The sequence below is a fragment of the Gallus gallus genome, chromosome 5, assembly GCF_016699485.2.
Source record: "Gallus gallus isolate bGalGal1 chromosome 5, bGalGal1.mat.broiler.GRCg7b, whole genome shotgun sequence".
Lineage (NCBI taxonomy): Eukaryota > Metazoa > Chordata > Aves > Galliformes > Phasianidae > Gallus > Gallus gallus.
Genome location: NC_052536.1, coordinates 30140437 through 30164287, shown reverse-complemented (window position 1 = coordinate 30164287; position 23851 = coordinate 30140437). Strand labels below are relative to the sequence as shown.

The 23851-nt window shown below is 39.9% G+C and overlaps 1 protein-coding gene across 7 annotated transcripts in view; it reads right to left on the bottom strand.

The window, feature by feature from the left end:
- RASGRP1 (RAS guanyl releasing protein 1) overlaps window positions 1–7417 on the bottom strand; it is a 40745-nt gene extending 33328 nt beyond the window's left edge. For 4 of the 7 annotated variants that reach the window (XR_212382.5, XR_005860239.2, XM_004941732.5 and 1 more), the window contains exons 1-2: window positions 7029–7417; window positions 4827–4996 (exon numbers count right to left, since the gene is read on the bottom strand). Coding sequence is in view for 3 of the 7 variants with exons in the window: in XM_004941732.5 (XP_004941789.2) it covers window positions 4827–4996; window positions 7029–7060 (202 nt within the window). In the remaining 4 variants the exon portion in view is untranslated. Of the gene's footprint in view, window positions 1–4826; window positions 4997–6474; window positions 6885–7028 lie in introns of those variants that run through there. The other 3 variants (XM_040701551.1, XM_040701552.1, XM_046941971.1) reach the window with 2 other exon arrangements.
- Window positions 7418–23851: the final 16434 nt, after the last annotated feature.

Here is a 23851-nt window from a genome sequence, read left to right as displayed (position 1 = left end):
CAATATAAGCATAAAGATATACATAACACAGAATCATAGAACGGCTTGGGTCAGGCTTCTCACCACCCTCCAGCCTGCACCTGAATACAGAACCATTGCCAAAACTCTCTGGCTACAGCCACCCAGACAATTTCTTATCCACTTAATAGCCCATCCTTCAAATCTCTTTCTCTCCAATTTAGAGGTAAGCATGTGACATCAGATTGTGTTAAAGGCATAGAAGTACAGGTAGATTATATCAGTTCTTCTTCCCTTGTCTTCCCTTTATGTGGTAAAACAGAAGCTTACAGTCAAGGAAAACAAAGGTCTCTCACCACACACCTCTTAAATGCAGTGAGCATACAAATAAAAATCTGCTAGAACAGAAATTTACTTACTAACAAACAGTCAAAAAAAATCAGCTTCACAGTAGCGTAGCCAATGGTAAAAAGTACGCTGAACTATTGCTGTTTTAATTCCATACTTAGCAGAATACAAATTAAAGATTTGTAATTTGTACAGATTAAAAAAAAATAGTTAACAAGTTAAGACATAGATATCCACCAAAGTGAAAACTGCTGAAATATTATACTCTTCAATTTGTAACTCTTTCTGGATTAAATATATGTCAACATGCATTAACACAGTCTTCCAAAGATTATTATAAGAACTAACAAAGAATAAAGCTGTGCCACAGAGCACATGCTTCCTGTGTTCTACTGAACTGCCAGCGCTAAATATGGCCATGGAACAGAAAGCCAGACCCTACTCTATCAGTTTTGATAACAAAGCTAATAACCTAAGTATCTTTACAAACAAGAAATAATGTGGTAAATTAAGCCATACTGATTTTCAGAGAACAGTCCGCCAGCCAAGAGTACATTATTTTCCAGTTGCTATTATATCTCGTATTATAAGGAGAAAACGTGGCTGTAAGAGGTTACTGTTCTACATACAGTTCCATTCAGGAATCACAGTCACTAGCAAAGAATTCCTCTAGGGAAAAAAAAATCCTTGAATTTGACATGTTCCAAGTCAAAAATCTAATAATCAGTTTGTTTTCCTGAAGTCACAAGTTCAGACATCTTGTTGCCAATTTACTACATTTAATTCACTTTATAAGAACTTAGTTTAGAATCAGTCTCTCTGGTGGAGAGGTTCCAGTGAATCCAGCCCTACTATGCATTACATTTTCTAGTTTTTTCAATCACTTTACGCTACCCACTGCTCTTCCTCTCTGTGTATTCCCCTCACTTTGATTTCTCTTTTTTACTCCACTTCCCTATTATGACTTCTCTTTCTTTCTGTATAACTACTTTTTCATTTTTAAATGTAGCTGTTGGCTCCACCTATACGCAGTGCTTCCCTCTCTTTTCTAAGGCAATCAAATGTGATGCATTCATTTGCACTCTGCAGCTCCTCTTGTCAATCTAGATCATAGCTGCAACAGTATTCTTTAGCTACTTGTAATGTTGAAAAGGTCTTTCAAGATGCATAAAATACTTGGAATAATTGCCCTACATAATCATATTCTTCCTCTTCACGCTGTTGAGAGTTGTTTCAAGTCTCTACAATTCTTCTAGAATAATCTCAGGACCCATGCTCCTTTCTAAGTTTTCTGCCTTCAATATCTCATTACACTGTTTTTTATGAACTCTTGCTCCAACTCATGTCTTGGCTTTTCTATTGCCTTTATTTTTGGCGAATACCTTTTGAGATTCAGCGTACTCATCCTGAATCAACCTTTCATGAGACTTGAAAAACTTATACTTTTAGTATCTCTTATTTTTGTTATGAAAAATTGAGTTTAAAATTTGAGTGTTATTGAGTAAGTACTGTTGTAACACTTTTCACTCAGATATACATAAGTCACTCCAAAAGCAATGCCTCTTAAATATGGAAATGGAAACTACAACAGGTACAAAAAGCACAATAACAATATTTGATAGAGCAAGTTCTCACACCCAAAACAGTAGTTTTCAACATAGCCACCACCACTGACTATTCATATTCTCCAGCTGTCAACAAGGACCTGCATGTTCACTCATAATAATTTGCATGACCATCCGGGACATGGCTTGCCTTTCACATTGCTGCCACCACTGCTAAAACACACCACCCATCACTTCACTGTGCTTTCGTCTACTGTTTGGTCTGCTTAAATGTTCAGGAAGTGTCAATGGGTGCAATTTTTTTCTGCATGGAGGAATTCAGTGCCACATCTCTGCTTCATACACCCTTCCATGACAGCCACCATTCTGTCAGACTGCCCCTCTGCTGCCATCTGTCACACAGCAACAAAATGTAATGGAATATTGGTGGGAAGATTCAACCTCTACTGCCATACCACCAACATCAAACTCTGACATCATTGGCCAACATAAGAAAACATGTTTTAGTACCATCTTTTATCCAGCACTTTCACAGACCCACAAAGGATATTGTGAATTCCAAGATCCAATCTTTGCTCCTCACCTTTAGTATCTCTTTAGTACAGGTTTTGGATTACCTCAGTTCTCTTGACAAACATCATCTTTCCACAGACTATCCTAGAATCATTTGCAGCACTTTGGCAAAGTCTTTCACTCATTTTCTGAGATTCACACTTCCTACTTACCTGTACTGTACATTTGTGGGTTAATTCTTAATGCCTTCTTTGCTAGGCCATCTTATGATGTTCCCCACATAAATGGCAGAAGGCTGCCAACCTCCCCTTATATACCGCTGTTGATAGCAGCCTCTCTTACATGGTATTTGATTTTTCAAGCATTTATAATTGAGTTCAGGAAAATAAATTTGGCTGTGTACTTTATTATAAGAATTGTATTTGTAACTGTACATATAACATTAGCAAGTGCAGTATAGCATTAGCATAAAACAGTATGTGTTCACAAGCATGACACAGCTTCTCTATCTACTACATACTGTTTTATTTAACCCTTGACAATAAATTAATCAAGGGCTTTTTCCAGAAAGCAAACTTAAAATATAGTAAGGAGATCTGTGCTCAAGTCTTGGGAGATTTTGTACTTTTAATACTGAAGTAAATCTTGCTCAGAACACAATAACAAATTTCTGTAATAATATAAATCAGCATATTTGGAAATGATGATACAACTTTAATCTGAATAGAACTATTAGAAGACAGGGTGGAAACTCTACTTAGATACTATGCATGGGAATAAACTTGCTTAATCATTCAATTTACACCAGCAACTATTCTTTTTTTTACCTTTTCTTTTTCTGTTATGAATTGCCCAACAGAGTCTAAATGCTGACAGTGCATATCATGACTCTAGAAGTCCTTAGTCTACGATTATGAGCTCAGGTACACTGCTCCTCACTTTGCTAGACCTACGTACAATTTGTCAAAGTTCAGGAAAACCCTACTTTGATTTTCAGTAAACTTGATAATTTAAGTATGAAATCCTTTAGATAGAATTTTGTCCATATATAGCTTAACTGGACAGGTTTCTTCTTCTGTCAACTTAGCCCTTATAAAACATGGATGCCTAGCAATATGAAACTACGTGCTGATATATATATACATTGAATGTTAAAAAGTATTAAAATAAAACTAAGTCAATAGTCGCCTCCCATTCAGTCTCCCACAGAATTTGAAATCAACCTTCACAATAGTTTTACCAGATGTTGTACTTATAGTCCCCATTTCTTCCTCCTTAAAAACATGAATACAAATCAATATTGGTCTCAGTATTATAACTGTACAATGGTCTTACGTGTGCTTTAGATGCCTTGTCTCACTTCTAGTAAACCAAACCTTACAGATTAATCAACGTTTGTTTAGGAACTGGGGCTTTATAACAGTTCAGTGGATATGTTCTTTACACAATAATGAACTGAATGAGAAAATGAGCCAGAAAGAAACGATAATTGCATGTTCTGTTAACTTCTCTCAGATGTGCATTTCTCTGCACGCACTGAATATAATGCTTTACAGTATATTAACATTAATGCATTTCCAATGGGTGTGAAAGATTAGTCATTGTTTATGTAGTACTTACTTGTTGCAGCAGTTGGTCAGCACTCAGTGTTATTATTTAACTGCGCAGATTAATTATTCTAGAGGTGAGTAGGCATTTGAGTGTGTTTAGCATCTAAGGACTACTCTGTAAGAAAACTTTGCAACACTTTCAGACAGTGTTTCTAGACACTGAAAGATAGGGGGCTTACAAACAAATGTCTTATTTGCAAAATATTCAGAACCCTTTTGAGCGCCTTCAGTACTAATATATTTTAATAATGTAAAAACTAAACACGTTGAATAGTAAAAAGAAAAAGGAGACTAAGGATATAGGGTTCAGGCAATAATAATCATTGTCCATGTATTATGACTCTTGTCGTAAAAAGGAACACATAACTGACAGGCTCAAAAAAGTATACAATTTTTATTTGGATTCTTTCTCTCCAGGGAGAGGCAACTTTAAATCTATATTGATAATGTAAGCGGTAATCTAGTATTCCTTCACCTACCTTATAAAATCAGCTCTGCTCATTTCAAAATTTTTGTATTAAACATGTGAGATTTATTGCGTATTATAGTATTACAAAGATTAATTGGTTTTTTGTTTGTTTCTTTTTTGTTTGTTTGTTTGTTTGCTATTCCTTCAAGTATTGGTTTGGTAAATACCAACGCTAATCTCTTAGCATATATTACATACATATTCACAAACCAGTAAAATAGATGCCAACGCTTACAGAATACAAAATGTTCAGTTAAGCTTTTCTACTTCGTTAATATATCAGTGTAATGCACTGGTAAAGGGCTTAAAAGCAACCAGTATAGAAACACATTCACACCATTCCAAAAACCTGCAGATACTCACCAAAAGACTGAATGCAGGTTTCAAGAAGATCTTCCAAAGTCGCCCCTTTGGCTAAGTGCCCCAAAGGCACCATAGTGACTTGGGTAAGATTTGAATGGCTGTGACAGTGACTGATCTGCTTCAGCTCAAGTGCTGATTCAGGGGCAGTGCTGCATCCTTGGGCAGGTTGCCTAGAAGAAAGCACAATAGTGAAGTAAGTACAAGGGTGAGTGACAAATTTTAAACGACATGAAAAAGAAGGAGAGATTTAAAGGGCAATGAACTCCCTGTGGCTAGGCTGGTGAAACACACAGCCCTTCCACTTGCTAAGTGTATCTAAGAGTCTGCTTGGTAAATGACATTATCTTCCTGCTAAACACAGATAGTAGAGCACAGTTACAGCATTCCTTGAACGATCTGTCAGATTGCCACAAATCTTATTTTTTTTGCCTGAGAGTTATGTTTCCAACAATATAATATATAAGCCACAAAACAGGAACACTGTTACACAGTAATCTGCCACCACAGGTTTGTGTGATCATAAAAATAAAGGAGAAAAAAAAAATAGCTTAATCCAACATTATTGGAAACACATTGTAACAAGACAGACCAGCTGTATAAATACTGAGTTTCCAAATGAAATTAAGTACCAAAATGATCAGTGCAACTTCACAGTGGAGCATTTCACAATTGGGAAAAAAAGAAAGAAAAAGTTGATGAGATTTTATCCATTCTATATTATTAATTCCTACTGAATTGTTTTAAAGGTGCAGACATGAGTGAATTAATACTTTCATAAGTAAACACATCTTTAAAAGAGATAAAATAAATACTGGCCTAAGCCAGGGTTCTTTCTTTTGCTCCTATTGTGATGTCTTAAGAGTTTAGGAATGTGTACATTTACAGATAATATTAAGTGTTCGTTGTTTGCATGCAAGCTCATCATTCTGTACGAAATGTTAAAGAAGCACAGTGTTCTGATACAAGTTTACGTGCAAATAACAGGAACTGATTCAAAATCTGACTTGAGAGCATGACCATGTCGTTCACAAAATGGCAACGACCACTGTTGTTTCAATGAAACTTTGGGCTTATTTCAGAGTCAATGTGCAGTCCACCATATTCCTAAGTAAGTTACTGCAGCTTCTTCATGTTGCAATCTTAAGTCTTCATACGACTTTCCTCAGACAGAACACTACTGAAAACTTTATTAATAAACAGACAGCCCCAAAAGGAAAAGGCACAGAAACGTATCCAGTGTGCATTAGACAGACAGGCAGAGATGGCGAGGACATCCCATACTCCTGGATCAATTTGGAAATAAAGATGCCTAACGAAGACAGATCAGACCCTTCTCATCTCAGTGAGTTTCAGGCCTTAGCTTAACATTTCTGACTCACTTCCATGCTGGAAAAGCCATGAAGCTGCAGATGAGGTCATTCATGACCCACATGGCCAGCAGAACCCCGACCTGACTGCAGAGGTAGTGGCCATCGCTTACATTTCCCGAAGCGAATCTGACACTGGCGATGCAAAGAACGCTCTGTTCCCTTCCCCTTTTCTCTAGATTTCCCCCCTCGCTGTGAGATCTGACTTCCTGTTCTCATATAAAAAAAGAGCGAGGCCTGCTTAGCTTTCAGGGTTCTCTTTTTGCAAGCTTCACCCTCACCTCTCCTCACTTTATTCCAGCGGCTCTCAGGCACAGGGCACGCTCAGAGTCGCAGCAGCAGGTAACGTTAGGTCTTGACAACAGAGTCAATACCGAGCAGCGCGCAAACGGAAAACCATTCTCGTCCTCCTCCAGTAAGTTTACAACAATAACACCGTGGCCGACCTGGCAACGCTCCGCGAGTGACACATCCGAAACCGATCGCACGTTAATTAGCGCGGATCCCCGCACAGCGGCTTTTCGGTACGGAGAAGGCACTCGAAAAGCACACCGGGCTCCCCGGCGCGCCGCTGGGGCCGGGACGGAGCCGCCCGCAGCGCCGACGCCGGGACGCAGCTCCTCTCCCGTCGGCGACGCAGCGCAGGTAGCGGGGCCGCCTCTCCGGCTGAGCCGCGCGCTCCGGCCGCGCCTTCAGGCTGCTCTCCGCACACGCGCCGCCCGCGCCCGCTCGGATGGGCGAGCCGCCGTCCCGCCCCGCCGCTCTGCCCTCTCTCCCGGCCCCGCGGCGCCCCGCGCCCCTCTCGCCGCTTCGGCCCCCCGCGCTGCCGACTCACTGAGTTTCTCTCTTCTTGCCCAAGGTTCCCATGCCGGCGCCGGTTTCGGCTCCGCGCGGCCGCGGGGAGCCGGACTGCGCGGGGCGGAGGGGACGGCGGGGCGGCCCCGCGCATCGCCCCCGTCCCGCCTCAGGAGGAGCCTTAGAGCGGGTCGAGCGGAGCAGCCGCCTCCCGTGACAAGCGCGGCGGAGATCTTATCGGCAGGAGGAAGTGCTGAGCTATCGCGCTGCTTTTCTCCGAACCGTCGACTTTACCAGGTACCCCGACACGCTCCGCTGCCGGCGGCACCGCGTGCGGCGCGGACTCTCACCCGGGGCGGCCCACGGGGGCCGGACCTGCGGGGTCACGCGTGCCTCGCCGCTCCCCACCCGCGTGGGGCCGCCGCCGACGCGCTGCGGGCGGTGAGGGCCCGCACGCGCCCCGCTCCTGCGCGCGCTGATTGGCTGCTCGGCGGCGGCCGGCGGGGCGGGGGGCGGCGGAGGGCTGGGAAAGGCCTCGGGCGGCACGGGGCCGACTCGCGTGGAAACCCCGGCGGGCGCCCGCGGGAACGGCCGCTCCGAGGGAGGTGGCTGTCGTCCCGCCCCGGCCCCGTTCTGCCGGCGGTACGGCACGGGCGGCTGGGGCAGAGGTGTGCGCGGCCGCAGGGCGGGCGCCGAGCTGAGATTCTTACATCGACAGTTACCGATTTAAAGCTCTTGCGTTCAGCTGCCGCCTCTCACCGTCCTTCCAGCTTAACTGCTGTATTTCCTAAGCGCTTGCACTATTAATTGTCCCATTTCAGCCGTTCGTTCTTCTCACTTCAGAGAAGAAATGACCCGACAATAAAGCTGAAAGGCAAACTCACTGCATGTAACTTCGAGTGTGACCAAAAGGTGTTGTACTGAGAAACACGGGTACCTGAGCAGCAGGAAGTCACAGGGCACCCAGGCTTTGTTGTTCTGAGAGCTCTGCTTGCTTGTGGAAGTTACTTCGGCACCAAAACGCCATCGTACCTCATGCTGAGATGAGGAGGTTCTCATAAACTGTTTCTTTAACTGGTAAGGTTCAGATATTCTGAGTAATTCCTTGCCAGCAACCAGGACATGCTTCTCTCTGGGTATCCAAAGTGGCCAAATTCACCAAGGCCACAGCTTGCTGCCATTTCCTCAGGCTCATGGTGACTCCCGCTTGTCACCACAGCTACACAGACCTGACTACAGAGCTGCAAGTGGAAGGAAAACCCAGCATGCCTCTGGAAATCACCCCTGTGATTCACTGGGTGACATTCCTCTGAGTAAGCATCAAGCTCACGTCCAGTTTGAAGATCGCTGTGCTTTATGAAATACAGATACATAATGTACATCCAAGACCACCAGTCATGTCATCTGCAATTGTCTCTGCAGCATCTATGTTGGTAAGCCAATATCCCTGCCTGCTTCTACTCCAAGACAAATGAGGCTTTGATGCAAAGAGTACTCTCCAGCTTTTTGATCAGGAGTTAATCCACAAGCAAATCTTACACAGCCTCATACAAAAATACATTTGCAACTTACGTACCTGTACAACATCCCGATGTGCTGATCCATGACTGTAACATTCTCCAGGTGATATGCCCTCCTCTTGTGAAGTAGATTCATACCTGGTCTGTGTCCAAACCAGGCTTGCTCCACTGAAGAGCAAGATAATCCTTTTTATTTCTTCTTCTTCTCAGAGCTGAAGCAGACAACCACTTTAAATATAACTTACGGTGTCATGCACACATTCTTCCGGTAGCTTTTGCCTGAATCTGTTTTATTTAAATCTCTGTGAATTCCCAGGCCAATGACAAAGGCACTCAAGTGTCCTGCTGGAATGGTGAGTGAGGAAGTTCCCTGGTGGTAACAGAGGGCCCTGCAGAGTGGTGGGGTCAGCAGACGGGTGTTAGGAAGGCAAGTCAGACAATCCAGTGTGGGAAGCAGCTCCAGAGAAGGAGAAAAGATTGCTAATACAACTGGAATGAAGGACAGCACATAGAAAGTATGAAAAGCCTCTGCTGGAACAACTTACGTTATGCAAACAAGTAGTAATCAAAATAATCAGGTTTAATAAGTTCTCTTCGGTTAGAGCTGCTAGCAATTTTATGTGGAAAAAAAATAATATTTAAGTGGTGATATGCCAAAGGTGGGGCTATCACGTGTGATCAGCTTATACAAATAGCATCCCTACTGACAGCATCATTTAAATGTGCTTCCTTATTATAACTGAAGTTTGTAGCTGTTAAAATGCTTTTTCTTAGCATGAAACTTGACCTCTGCTGCAGCTAGTAGAGCACTTCCAGTGTCTTGTTCCAAGCCTGGCTCGTAATTTTTGTCAGGGTTATCTAGAATTGGATTGTTTTCACTAGCTTACCAAAGATTTCTATTCTTAGAAAGCTTCAGTGTTAGTGAAGATTTTGGTCTGATAACCCCACTGAGGTTATCAGACAATGGCAATTCCCTCTGCTGTTTTCCTCCTCATGCAGCTTTGCCACAGGGGCCAGAGATGAAGTGCTGCCCTTTCTAAAGAAACGTGACTGATAGCAGAATTAGTATTTGTGACTTCACACTTTTGTGTCATGATAGGAATATTTTCCTTCAGTGCTGCATGTTCTGGGACAACTCTCTAGACAACTATAGCTTTTTAAACAAAAGGAGGTGACAGTAAAATTCGTATTTGCAGCTGCAGAATGTGACTTGAAACTATGAAACTGTAGCATTCAGAGAGTGCATAGCAAATTAAGAGGAGTGTGAATTGATTGTTTTTAAAATGTGATTTTTAAGTCAGATTGAGAAAGACTGGGCTAATCTTGAGTGCTTTGGGTTGTCAGTAAGGCGGCTGTGAGACTCTAGCTTTTCTGCTAGAACAGAAGGTACAGAGAGCACCCAGTAGCAGCTGCCTCCTTATGTTTAGAACCACAGGTTTGAATACATTCTATGTTAAACATCTTACAAAGTTGGTACCTATGCTTCTAATAGGTCTAACTATCCAATCTATTTCTATACTGATGTTTCTACTGTAAAGGCTGCTTCTGTTAAATGATTCAATGGCCGGTTGTCAATCTTGAGCCCACTGAGGACTTCACTTACAGAAAATCAGTGCAAATGAACTGATTCTTCTTGTGTCTTGGGAGACCTTGAATATGTATAGGTCATCTTACTTTTAGAACCGAGGCTGTAAGACAAACTAAATACAACTGTTTCTCCTTTATCTGTATGCCTTTAAACACAGTGAGAGGGGAGGGATGTGTCAGTGAAAAAAAACGTGCAAATTTATATAAAGCAGTGCTATACACTCATCCTATGCTTAATGGTGTCTATTTTGTTACAGGTATTTGCCAGTCATGAATTCCCCACCACCCTCAGTGAACAATTAGGCTGATGATTACAGCTGCTGTGAGTCATTTTGTCAGTTTGAGTGCTAAAGGTCTGTGGGATGGATTGAATGATTCCAGTCCTACTAATGATCCATGTGGGTGTGAACATGCCACATGATGGAACGTCTGTGGTTTTGAGTCTTGGAAATTACAGACAAGGCATAGTTTGTAGGTAAAAGCAATATCTTCTATCAGTCCAACTGGCAGCCAGAAAAATGCATGACTTGAAGAAGGTTTCTGCAGAGAACCACAGGCACAAAAGAAGAATAGGTTTGGAAAGGGCCTCAGGTAGTGTGTCGTCCAGCTTCCTGCTCGAAGCATGGCCAGCTGTGGGACCAGATCTGGATGCTCAGTGCTTTATCCAGGTTACTCTTGAAAGCCTTGAAGTCCCTCGGAGAACTGTGTAACCCAAAATTAGGAGACTGATTTGTCTCACTGCGTGTATGGATGTTGATACTACCTCTAACTATAAAGCAAGATGCAATTCCCTTCATGGGCACCCCTGCTTCATTCAGATCCCAGTATGGATGTGTATGTAGCAGGGAGGGGCACATAAGGAGGCACACAGGTGAAAGATATTTTCAATAGCTTTTATTCCAGAAGTTAGATGGCATGTAATCATTAAGGAAGGAGGACTGTAGAAGTAAAGATTTGGTCTGGTGGATGAGATAGGTCTGAATTATCATTATCTGTTCGTGCAGATAATTTTCAAGCTACTGATGGACAAGTCTTGAACTTTCAAGTGTAACCAACTAAAAGATAACGAAAGGATTGAAACTGTTAGATATTTCTGGTTTTCATCTAGAAGACTTTAGAAGAGTGGAGTAAAATGAGTTGTTTCAGTAAGACCAATGAACGTACATCTTGATAACCATCAGGTCTAGTAAGCTAGGAAATGCTATTAGCTGGTGGAATTCTTCTGAATAGGATCACACTCGGTTTTGTGTGGCTTTGAGGCTCTGTCCAGAAAGAACCATCTTGGCCTTTCTATTGAGTAAATATTTCAATGTTTTCCTATTTAAAAGAATGCTCAAATACAGCAAGCACTGATCGTCTGCCTGCAACTACCTTGCATCAATGTCCAGCCATTGCAGAAGTAGCCAACATCTTTGTGATATTATGAAACAGTAACATTCAGTGAAATGTAATAATGTTACTAACTGCAATCTGTGTTATGTACTGCTAAAACCAGAAGTATGTTTAATTGTGCGACATAAAGCCTGTATTTACTGTGAGTCCAGCAGCAATGTTGTCCTAACATTTATTCCCTTACAGAAGTCCATAACAAAGTCATTTTCATTTATGGTCTTCCAGAATTAACGTATTTTATTAGTTTTGATTTAGGTCATCAGGATGCTTAGGTGTACGTAAATTTATGAATTGATTTTTATAAGAATTGCACAGAAACAAAGCTCTTTCCCTCTACCCCATACACCCCCACCCCCCCCCACCCCCAAAGCCCCAATCCTGTTGCAATGTCTTTTTTTTCCTTAAAATGTGTGTGAAATATGGACAGATGAGGTGAAAAACATTGTCACCCTTGAACAAACCACTGTCCAGAAATGGTGAGACTCAAGGCACAGAAAGGAAAAGCGTAACAATACTACTAAGAATGCCTCTTTTTGTTCACCATCTGCTTAAAAGAACAAAACAGCTGCTTAAACAGGATGTAGATAAGATCATCCCAATGACCCTTTGTAAACATTTTCCAAGGAGACAGTGATTAGCTACTTCCTTTGCAGGATATCTCTTGGTCAGCACCAGGAGGGGAGATACTGTTCATTAGAAATATAGAAGTGAAGTGTTTTAACCTTTTTAAAGTACTTTCACAGATAAATTGTTGTGGCTCTGACAGTACCTTTGAAAGCGTGACAGGATGAAAGTTGGGCTCAGAGAAACGTGGGTTTTTTGGTGTTCTGGGTGTGTGGTTTAATGTAATACTTAAAAATTCTGTTTTTCAAATACCAAGCAAAATTGCAGTGATCCTTTGAATCGGAAAGAAATGTAGATACATGATTTCCATCAGACAGATCTGCTTCAAAAGTTCCAAACAGGATGCACAAAATCTAATTTTGCTGTTGCAGAGCTGAAGGCCAGTACTAATGACTTGGCCCACTCTATTTGCCTTGACAAATGTAAGTGGTAGGGATTGTGTGAAGAAGCAGGAGTGACAGATGAGGAGAAAGGAGTAAGGGGTTTCACAGGTTGTGGATGTTTTAGGAATGGCATTTCTCTTCCCTTTGCTGCCTTTCTGATCTTATAAGCAGGGCAGAAAACATTTCCAAAGGGATTTTGCCCTGAAGTGCAAGCTAGTGCTGATTTGAACTGAACACTGATTGAGTGCTGAATGTAGATGGACATAATGCAATGCGCCAATAAGTTCCAGATTCCTCCTCTCCTAAGGGACCATCTTTCCTTTTGTATTGCTTTAGGGGAAATGCTCTTTTCCCTTCCAACCTGGTTTTGCTTACTCCTCCCTCTTCTCTTGGCATGGCCAATACAAGTCAGCTGAGGAAGAGTGGAAGCAAGAGAGCAGGAGAGAAAAAGCATGCTCCCCCAAACTCACCCCAACACACTGTGGAGATCTTGGTGCTGGGGAATCAGCAGAACAGGGTTGTGAACAAAGGTAGAGTGTCTACAGCTAATGCCAGTGGTTGCCAAGGGCTTTCTGTCATCTGTTGTTATTGATACAAGAATTAATGGAAAGTTGGACATTATTAAAAAAAAAAAAAAAAAGAAAGAAAGAAATAGGCAATTGCTTAGCCATGGGCTGAACTTTGTAAGCTCTGCGTATATGTATATGTGATCTAGGACAATCACATTCTCATGAAGGGATCACAAAATCTCTTCCTCAGTTTGCTGGAATTAAATGACACTTTGTAATAAATTATGTTGGGGACAGGATCAGATGAATACATTATTGTGCATTTTGAGTGAACAAAATTGTAATAGTCCATTGTGGCTACATTTAAAATGAATACAGGTCGATTGTCAGCTACCTGGATCTAAAATCCTGCAAGTTTTTCCTGAACTGCTAAAACCTTTTCCTCCATCTCCCACTTTTATGTCTCCTTACTTTTCTAGATTTAAAGCAATATGAATTACTTTCTGTTATAAAGAACTGCTCAGAATAACAATATTGTCGAATGACAATATTGTCATGTAATAGTATTGTCAAACATTACTTTCACTTTCTGGATTAGAAACATTGTCAATTGCTGGCTTCAGTTTTAATCAGAGACGGTAGCTGTAGCAATTCCGAAAAGAAGGTAAATGCAAATATATACCCAAATAAATATTCACTAGTATATCAGTATTACGATTCGAAGATATTTCGGCACTAGTTCAGCAAACACATTTAAACCCACTCTTCTTACAGGCAGAGATACATAGTCATATGCTGAAAATTAAACTGGTTTAAAGGAAGTCCTTACTTGCTTTGAACAACTCAAGGAGCAACATTAAGGGGTTCTTATATAGCCCCAGATCAAGTACATTTTTAGGTTAAGGATCTTCTGCTTTCATTGCAGCTGTCTTTGTAAACATTCAATTTAGAAAACAATGCACAGTGGTCTATATATGCTCAGCATCTTCAGTGCTAAGATTTTTGGCAGTCAGGCTACAAGCAGGCTAGGTGAAGTGTCCAAAACTTCTAGTAGCTCCCACTGGAATCCGTGTGCCTGTTTTTTTAATTGTTAGTTTACAGCTTTTTGTTTTGTCCTTTCTATGATTTGTAAAAAAAAAAAAAAAAAAAAAAAAAAAAAATGATGGTATCTTTCTTTAATACTTTGGAGTGTTTCTAAAATCCTAAGGTATGAATCTGAACAGTGAGGACTTATGACAACCTGGAAATAACCTGTTAGTGAAATGTCAAGATTCTGGTGCTGTCTGAACATGGTTGCTTGGGTGTGTTTTCTGTTTTCCTATCTACCTGTTCTATTTTATCTTCTCGGGAATTTTGAAGGGGCAGTTGTCAATGTTTGTTCAGGGTGACTAACAGGTTTAAAAAAGGGATTTGTGCTATTTCCTTGTCAAATGCAAGCGTGTTTCAAGATTTGATCTTAAACTTAGTAGTATCAATCTTTAAAAAGTCAGCAAACAAAGAGGAAGAGGGAAAAACATTGTCAATAAATTGCATGACTAATAAGTCAGAGTAACTGAACTAGGATATTCTAATGCAGATTGCTTTACATCACGTTTAAGAGCATGCCAAACATTATTATTCTCAGTGCTAATTGCATCAGCTACAGGATATTATTAAATTATGGACAACATTTTAATATTGTTTCCACAGTAGAGGGAAATGACAATAATGAAAGAAAAATGTGCATAAATGAAAGTCAGATTCTACCGATATTCGAATCACAATTTTACAAGGTGTAAAATAATTGTACACAGACAGGAAGGCCGTTTAAGATCTTTTATCTCAGTCTGTTGTTGTGGCAATGAAAAAACAGTTCAGACTCTACTGAGGATTCATTTTGACCCACCAATGAGAAGCACTCGTGTGCCACCGTGGCTTAACATTGTCAGGACTACTGGAAGTCGAGCACACGTAGATGTGCTAAGCCATTTCATTTTCATGCAGATTTTCTAAACTGTGTTATGCTGATAATTGTGGTGATGATGCTGAAATTAACAGATGCAATTTGATTATATTTTGTATGCTTAAATAAGAAGTTGTTCCACAGGTGCTGTGTAAATCACAGAACGTGTTTAAGAATAATGCATGAAACTGAAAAGGACACTTCTACTTTTTGTGTGTGTGTGTGTTTTACTTTGCATGCCTGAATTTACATATATGTATTTCCAGTTAACACACAGACACATTTTCAAGCACTGCATGCATGTATCCCTCAACACTATTTGTACCACCTACCTGATCCTCCTGTTCCCTGGAATTTAATTTCTGTGTTTTTGAAAACATCAGGTATATGAGGAAATTCAGGAGGTCACCCAGCTGTCCAGCAAACCTATCTCAGTCATCTGGCTTCTGTATTTCAATTTTCCCCCTATTTATGTATGGACTACAAGATGGTGTTTTCTGTTTTTTTGTTTGTTTGCTTATTTGTTTAATGTTTTGTTTTTAATTTCATTTTATCAGTTTTGAAAATAAAGTCTTTTTCATTTTTTTAAAATTTCTTTTTATTTCATGTTTATTTTTGGCTCTCACACCACCAATAATAATAATAATAATAATAATAATAAAAAATAGCAAGACAATTATTCAAAAAGAAATGTTTAGCAAGACAATTACTTCAATGTGACTATGTTTTGAAAAACAACGAAATCTCCCACTATAAAAAAACCCTTGTGCTATCTTTTGACTGATTAAATGCCATGCTTAAGTTTAATCCATTCAGTGTTTTGATACTTTAAATATTGCGCAAGGGGATATTTTTATTTGATGCTTTTTAATTTTTTATAATCATTATTAACTGTTTTTTATCACACTTGTTTAATGAGATGATAATTCCTCAAAGTTTAAATGTTAATTGTACTAATGGACCTCTCAGTCCACAGAGTATTTTGTATTCTAAACTCTTTAGATTCAATTTAAATTCTTAATATCCTGACATAGCTGCTTCCTCACTCTGGTGAGGCAACTCTATTCCATGACAGGCTTGCAAGTACACAGCAATGCTGTTCCATCTCAGCCTCATCAAAGTCTATCAGCTGTTTGGTTCTCTGGGTTTGCTGCTAAAAATCTTGATCCAAGGAGTACTTAGCACTAAATATAACAGATGTGGAACTCAGTTTCTTCCTCTCCCAAGAAAGTGTTTTGATAGCTGGCCATGTTCATGTTTGTAGTCCCTGTGGTTTAGTGGTTCTTTAATTATTGAAAAGGTGCGAGAGAGAGAGCACTCTTCCCTTTTAAATATCCCATAGCATGCCATTTAAGACATTTTTCCACTGAGATGTGGGAGTTAAGGTTTGAATTTCCATAAACAGTGGAAGGAATTGAACTGAGGCATCTCATATCCTAGGAGAGTGCTCTAACATCTAAACCATTGCATTTAAATACCTTATGAATGCATTACAAATGGTATTGCCTTCCTTGTCCTTTGAAAGGTAAGTCTCAAGAACCTATCCAGAACCTAAAGGGAAAGAACTGCTTTCTTCCAACAGAGACTACTTATGCACTTCATGCGTTGTAATTTAAGATAGAATCTCTCACTAGGAATTATTTACCTACATTAAGCTGCTCCCAGCTCAGAATGTAGCCTGTTGTAAATCTGAGTGATTTAAAATTCTTGGTTCTGATTCTGTGGCCAAGCACCTTAACTTGCATGTTATTGCTTATAACATCTAGTTTATGCTATGTTTTTGTGGATCTGAGCTGTGAGACACTCAAGGTCACAAAAGAAAGCTGTGGAAGAGCAAAATACAGAATTTAGATGTCAAAAATCTTAACCAAAAATCAGCCTTCCTCTATCACATATTTCATCAGAATCCAAGAGAGAAACAAGTCATAAGCATGCTACTGACCTATGCTCCCAACTTTCCTTGATTACAGCACTTTCTTGCATTGCAGTTGTATTATTATTGTTTGAACGTACCACCCTCTTTAAATGCGTAATTGCAGTGATTGTGCAATCATCGTTATCTCTATTCATTACTATAGCAACTGGAATAAAAACATTCTTCAGCCCTTCCTATATAAAAGGTCTTCACTTTCTCTCCTTCAGTTTTATGCATATGCTGAGTGAATGTGTATGACACAATGGAAATTGCGTGCTTTGAAGGCTGCTCAAGTTAGTGAGGGTGGAAAGTTAAATTTCCCTGAAGTACTTGTTTTAAAAAAAGGGAAGAAAACCTTCTGATCTGCTCAGTAGGACTCAAATTAAGTAAGTGTACGATTTCTCCAGCTTCCTTCGCATACTCTTGGCAAAGCACTTCACCAGCTAGGAAGAGGAGCAGAGCAAGTAGGCAGCAAAATAAGTCCCAGTATGAGGCAGATGCTCAAGCTGTATATTCTAACATTACAACCTGAGTCTTTGCCCTCCCTGAGCTTTAATGAGGCCTTGCTTACACTGATATTTTTGTAATTACAACTCCCAAACTTTGCCTAAGTGTAACAACTGACATCATTAACATAAAGCTTCACCCCTCATTTCATCTCTCTTTCTTCTTCCTTTCTTTAAATATAGCATCTGGAAATGACAGGTAGTGCTTGTTTGTCTTTTTAATGAACACATTTCTTAACGCAGAGGAAAACGTGAAAACCTAACTGAAGGGAGCTATGTTGTTCTGTTAACATTAAACAAAAGTAGCATGATTTCTACCTCAGAAATTTTCAAGAATCTGATGATATTTGCACTCTGGCTACAGTGTGACATACACGATTGTTCCGGTATTTTCACAGGGTCTGTAGGAATTAAGTGATCTTTGAGACCTCAACTTTGTGTCAAACCTTGTTACAATTTGCCAACAGGTTGAACAGCTACTACTGGAACTCATGCGCATGTACCCATACACAACCACTGTGATTGCACAAGTTTCATTTCCTTAGGAAACCAGACTGAAAACAGAAGGCAAAAATAGGGAACTCAAAATTGTCTTCCAGTACAGTATACCACATACATTCTAGTAAGTGAATAGATTGAATTCTTCATTTCCCCTGTAAGTTCTGCAGGCGAAAAGCAGTACAATCCACTGCCTGTTGCATTTAAATGCAGTTAATGTGGATTCCATTGTTTGCCATTAGTTGTGTAATTCTTTCCCATTTTCCCTTTTGCCTGCTTAAATGAAGTTTGGTCAGGCAGGAGCAAGAGCTTTCTCTGTGTCTTTGAAGTGCTTAGCATGCTGCTGCCCATGAACAAATCTGAAGATGAATACAAATACTTAGGCTGCATTTCTCTAGTTAATAGTCATACAAATAGCCAGAACAGAAACAATATCTGAAGTTTTCAGTAACCAGTACGTCAGAAAAGAGACGTGTAGGCAGCTAACTTTTTGCAATCAGCATACAGATCAAGGGAAATCTATTATTGATTTTGTCAACAGTTCTAAACTTGCAATTTTTCTTTTTTCTGGACCATTGAAAAGTGGATAAATAAATAAGCTAAAGGAAGCAAATAAATGAATGAATCATTATGGAGGATAAATCCAATTACTAGTTTCTTCTACTCTGAAGAATAGAATCGGGTGGAATAGGATAGGATTCTTAAGCAGACATTTCTTTGGCTTCTTAGAAAAGCACGGGAATCATATGAGTTACTAATGGTCCTGCTTATTATTTCTCCTGTTTCTGAACTGAGAATGAATGCTACATCAAGAAATTCTGGCTAGTTTTGATGTTACTGATGATGCAAGTGCTGATAACTGTAGTAGAGGTTTTGAAGTGAGCTAAAAAGAGTTACAAATGCCTGGCTTGCTCTGCACCTTACTGTAAACAGCCTGAGGGATGGGTTCTGTGATAAGAGAGTAAGCCTACACCACACCCTAGATTCAGTTACATGAGGGAGTGTGACACATTTTCATCCACACTGCCTCTCTGATGCTGTTTACTTTCCCTTCAGTTCAAACTAAAATAGTGAATTTGTGCCTTGGGTTTAGCAGCACTAAAATAAGGGTCCTACATTGTTTAAAAATCATCCTTGACTTAACTGTAACTGAGACATTTTCATTGTCTGTGAAAATTATGCTCTGAACTAATGCAACAATTATACCCCAAATCCTGTGCAAATTTTGAGGAACAGTCAGTGAAACCTGATCTTAGTTCACACTAGAGGTCTACCATTCTCAGTTTGTATTAAATCAGTAACAAGATTTATACTGGGAAAGCCACCCCCTTCCTCCAATACTTTTAGATCTCCTCATGAGAAGGCAGAGTCACCAGATGCCTTCTTCACTTCAGTCTTTATTACTAAGACTGTTTCTTGAGAATCCCAGACCTTGGACATAAGAGTCTGAGGAAAGGAATACTTCCCCTCGGGCAAGGAGGATCTGAACAGAGATAATCTAGGCAAATTCAGTGCACATAAATCCACGGGCCTCATTGGGGGCAGCTATGAGTGCTGAGGGAGCTGGCAGAAATGATTGCCAAGCAGTTCTCTATCATCTTTGAAAGGCAGTGGGAATGGGAGAGATGCCTGAGAACTGGAGGAAAGGCAGTGTCACTTCAGTCTTCAAAAAGAGCAAGGAGGAGAAACTGGGAAGCTACAGGCCAGTCAGCCTCACCTCTGTCAGTTGGAAAATGATGGAGCAGCTTATTCTGGATATCATCTTCAAGCAAGCGGAAGAACAGAAGTTTATCAAGAATAGGGAAGATGGGTTCACTGAGGAAAAATTGTGTTTTACCTGTCTGGTAACCTTCTATGATGTCACAACCGGCTGGGTACGTGAGGGGACAACAGTGGATGTTGGCTACCTTGACTTCAGTGAGGCTTTTGACACTGTCTCCCATAACATCCTTGTGGGTAAACTTAGGAAGTGTGGATTGGTGAGTGGACAATGAGGTGGGCTGAGAGCTGTCTGACTGGGAAAGCTCAGAGGTTTCTGATCAGCAGCACGGTCTAGTTGGAGGCCTGTACTATTCTCCAGGGGTTGGTACTTGATCTAGTCTCATTCAACATCTTCAATAGGAACTGGAGCAGTGGAAGTTCCATCTGAACATGATAAAACATGATTTTTACTTTGAGGGTGACAGAGTACTGCAACAAACTGCCCAGAGAGGTGGTGGAGTCTCCTTCTGTGGAGGTAATCAAAACCCACCTGGATGCTTTCCTGTGTAACTTGCTATAGGGAACCTGCTTTAGGAGGGGGGTTGGATCAGTGATCTCCAGAGGTCCCTTCCAAACCCTACCATTCTGTAATTCTGTGGTTCTTCTTATGCATAATGTGTTTAGAAAGGGCTGTTTTGCTTTTGTACAAATTCTAGGAATTTCCAGTACTCAGAAACATGTGATTAATTTTTTTGGTTAGTAATTAACCAGAATTCGTTCTTGATCCACAAAAGGAATTTTAAGAAAAACTTTGACAACAAGGCATGCCTAGAACACTGAGCATCAATTAGCAGCTGAATACTTAGGGGAAAAAAATCCTTGAGATGGCATTAATTGATCCTCTATGCAAATTTGCATGAAACTAAAGTGTTGAGTACGGTTATGCTGAGGCATAGAGGCTGGAACAGCATAGAAAAGCAAATACATTGTATGTGCTAGGAATGTGAAAACTGTCATTGAGGAATGCATCAATGCTCTTTCCTTTGAACCTCAAATGTTGTTTGTATATAATACGTTTGATACTTCAAACATGTTGTTAAGTGAAAAAAAAGCAAGTTTTCACTTTTTGCTTAAGCAAACATCTCTACAGTGTGTTATGTAGACTTTATAATAGTTTGTTTTGTACTCAGACTTTAGCTTTGCAAAAAAATCCCAAGGAGTTGGAATTTAACCTGATAATGTATGCAGTAGTATTGTCATAGAATCTTTTCAGGTCTCTTATGTGGAACGAACTTTGGAACATAATTCTGATCCCACTTATTTTTTTTTTTTTTAAGTGCCTCATGATGAACTGTGAGGCAGCACATTGTGCAGACTGTGTACAGAAACTACAGAGCTTTGTTTTGCTGGAGTGGTTAATGTCTCTTTATATCAAAAATCAGAACTGAGGAACTGAGAAACTGATATCAGGAAAGGTGTATAAGATATATTGCATGGGTATTTTCCATAACTTAAATATATGACATTTGTACCTACACAGTTTTATGTGGAGTAGGGAAGACTTTTTTAGGTTCTGAGCATGATAAAGTAAATACGTTTTCAGAACAAAGTCTCACATTGGGGTAAATGAGCTTGTTGCACAAAAAGCTGCAAGTAAGAGAAATAACAAAATAGAAAATTTCACTTGCCCTGATTTAAAGACAAAGTTTTATCCTTTCTTATCAGAACATTTATGAACAAGATTAATTTACCTAGTTCTGCACATTTATAAAATCTAGCTTGTAGTACTGATTCTGCAATCTGTTAAACATCAATTATTAAACTCACTGCATCTGTTAAAATGACTTTTGCACCTGTATCTAGAATTTCAATAGCCTCCTGGTTTTTAGTGTATGTGATCACCCTGATGTATAAAGTATCTGCTGGAAGTGATCTTTAAGTACTTCAGGAATAAATCTGCAGATTTTCTTAATTTCAGAAATGTTTCTGCCATTAGCTACTTATCCAAAAAAGTGAGACATTTTAAACCTTCAAATATATTTTGAGTTATGTTGTATAAAACCTTTCACCATAAATTTTACTTATTTTTTTCATTTCAGTAAACTTTTCATTTTTGCCATATGGGCGTGATACAAAAAATTTTACAGTGTGTGATTTTCCATGACTATTTTCCCTCACTGGCCCACCCTATAAGCAAACATTGTTGCTTGTTTATAACTGGTTTTTATCTTTACTTCAAGCTTCTGTTAGCTTCTTCTGAGGATCAGTGCAAAAGCAATATTCCTTGTGTGCACATGGATTTTAATATGTACTTCATATCTTCACCTTACAACTGCAAAATAATCCCTAAGTTTATGTAAGTCCTCGCATCAGTCTCTAGGTAAACATGCATTATTGGACAGTCTTTAGCTAAATAACAGCATGTTATTTCTGCAAGACTCCTGCCCAATGGCTGTGCATTCAGTGCTCATGGTAATCAATGCTCGCTACTCAGTAAGGGTACTGTAATGTGAGGGAGGAAGTTAGATGGGAGGAAGATTATAAGTAGCACTGAAAGAGCTTTGTTACTAGAGCATACCTGGTGGAACTCTTCAGGGGTAAGTCTTTAAACAAATTCTATTCAGTAATTTCATTAAAAAGCTTCATCTGGAGATAGAAATCTATGATGATTGAATTTGTCATTAGCAAAACATGCATCTGTCATTAATAGAGAAAAAGAATGCAAGATTCAGGAAGAACTGGGTGTCCGTAAGGACTGGAATAAGGGATATATGGGAAAAAAACTGAATAGTTTGAAGTGCAAATACCATGCAGTACTGATCCTGAGAGTTTCTGTTGTTAGCATACTGACTGCAAACAGCTGTGGTGGGAAATCACAATGATTATAAGTCACAGGTAGAGCCCCAGAAGAGACAGGTGTACTAGATGAGATTGGTTACCATAGTGCTGGAAAGCAGTTGTAGTTTTTGATGTGCAGGAGATTTGTCATCTATGATAGTTCCTTCCATCTGAGAATCTGAAAATATTAGCACAAGGACAGATATCATCTGTCCCTGCATAAATTCAGGCTGAATGCTAGAAGTTTTCTGGTAAAGTGGCCAGTGAAATCCAGAGATGGTGGGGTTACGACTTCTCACATTCTTGGCAAGCAATCCAAGAAGCTTAAAGCAAACTTTGAGCTTTTGGGGAAAAGATTATGTGGTTGACTGCAATTGCAGGAAAATAGATTTAGTGATTTATGACACAATTTAAGTCTGAATATTGTATGGTTGTATGAACACTAAGCTATTTTCTGCAGCATGTTGCTCTGTGCATTATATACTGCTTACTGCAGTCTATATTGAGTACAGAATAATTAGCTTCCTTTTTAAAACTTCTGTTGCTGTTTCTTAATTCATTTTAGTAAAGATTGAATGAAAGACTGTTTATGTTGTATATATGCAGTACCAAAGCACTGAGAGTAAAGCTCAGACAGTTAAATTAGGTACTGCCAGGTAACTACAACCTATTCTTCACAGTATTTAGAAATCTGTATTTGAATAATACTTGCCAACAAACTCAGTTGAGCAAAATCAGCTCTGTTGCAATTGAGGCCCCAGGTGCCTTTTTGTATGTGTCCTGAGTGGTACTTAGATTGAGGAACTGTATGGAAAAGGCAGTCTAAAATAAAATCCTCCATTATGTTCTCCAGTGTTAAGCTGTAGCAGACCCTGTTTATTTTCACCTGAGATGTTCCTAGCACTTAGAGGTGTTTATCCAGCAGTCTTTCAGCTTAAGGTGACTGTTAAAATGTTGAAAGAAACTGAAATGATGCTGGCATGCAACTTAACGCAAAATACATAACTGTACAACATAGTTGAATTAATACCATTCTTTAGGTGTTCTGACAGGCACTGCTTTTATCCCCTGAGTCTGGCTTTAGAGAACTCCTGCAGACTCTAATTCCATTACACAGGGTTTCAGTAGTAATACCAAACTAAGGCGTTTCTGTCTTGTCTATGCCTGGCCTTTGGCTACTTCAGCACTGCAGCTCACATGTGCCCTGTATCTCTACAGCTGGTTGGGGGGCCATGCTGTGCACTAAGTCAGTCAACGGATCTGGTCTATTTGTGCATGTTTTCTTTCTAACTTAAGTCAGTTCAATCATCCAGTTCACAGGATGACTCACAAACTGTTGTTCTGGTTTCACCTAGAAGAGGCACATGCCCTACCACCTGTGCAGGAACAAACAACCTGAAAAGCACCTTGAGCTGCTGTGTCACAGAACAAAGACTCCTGGGTACATC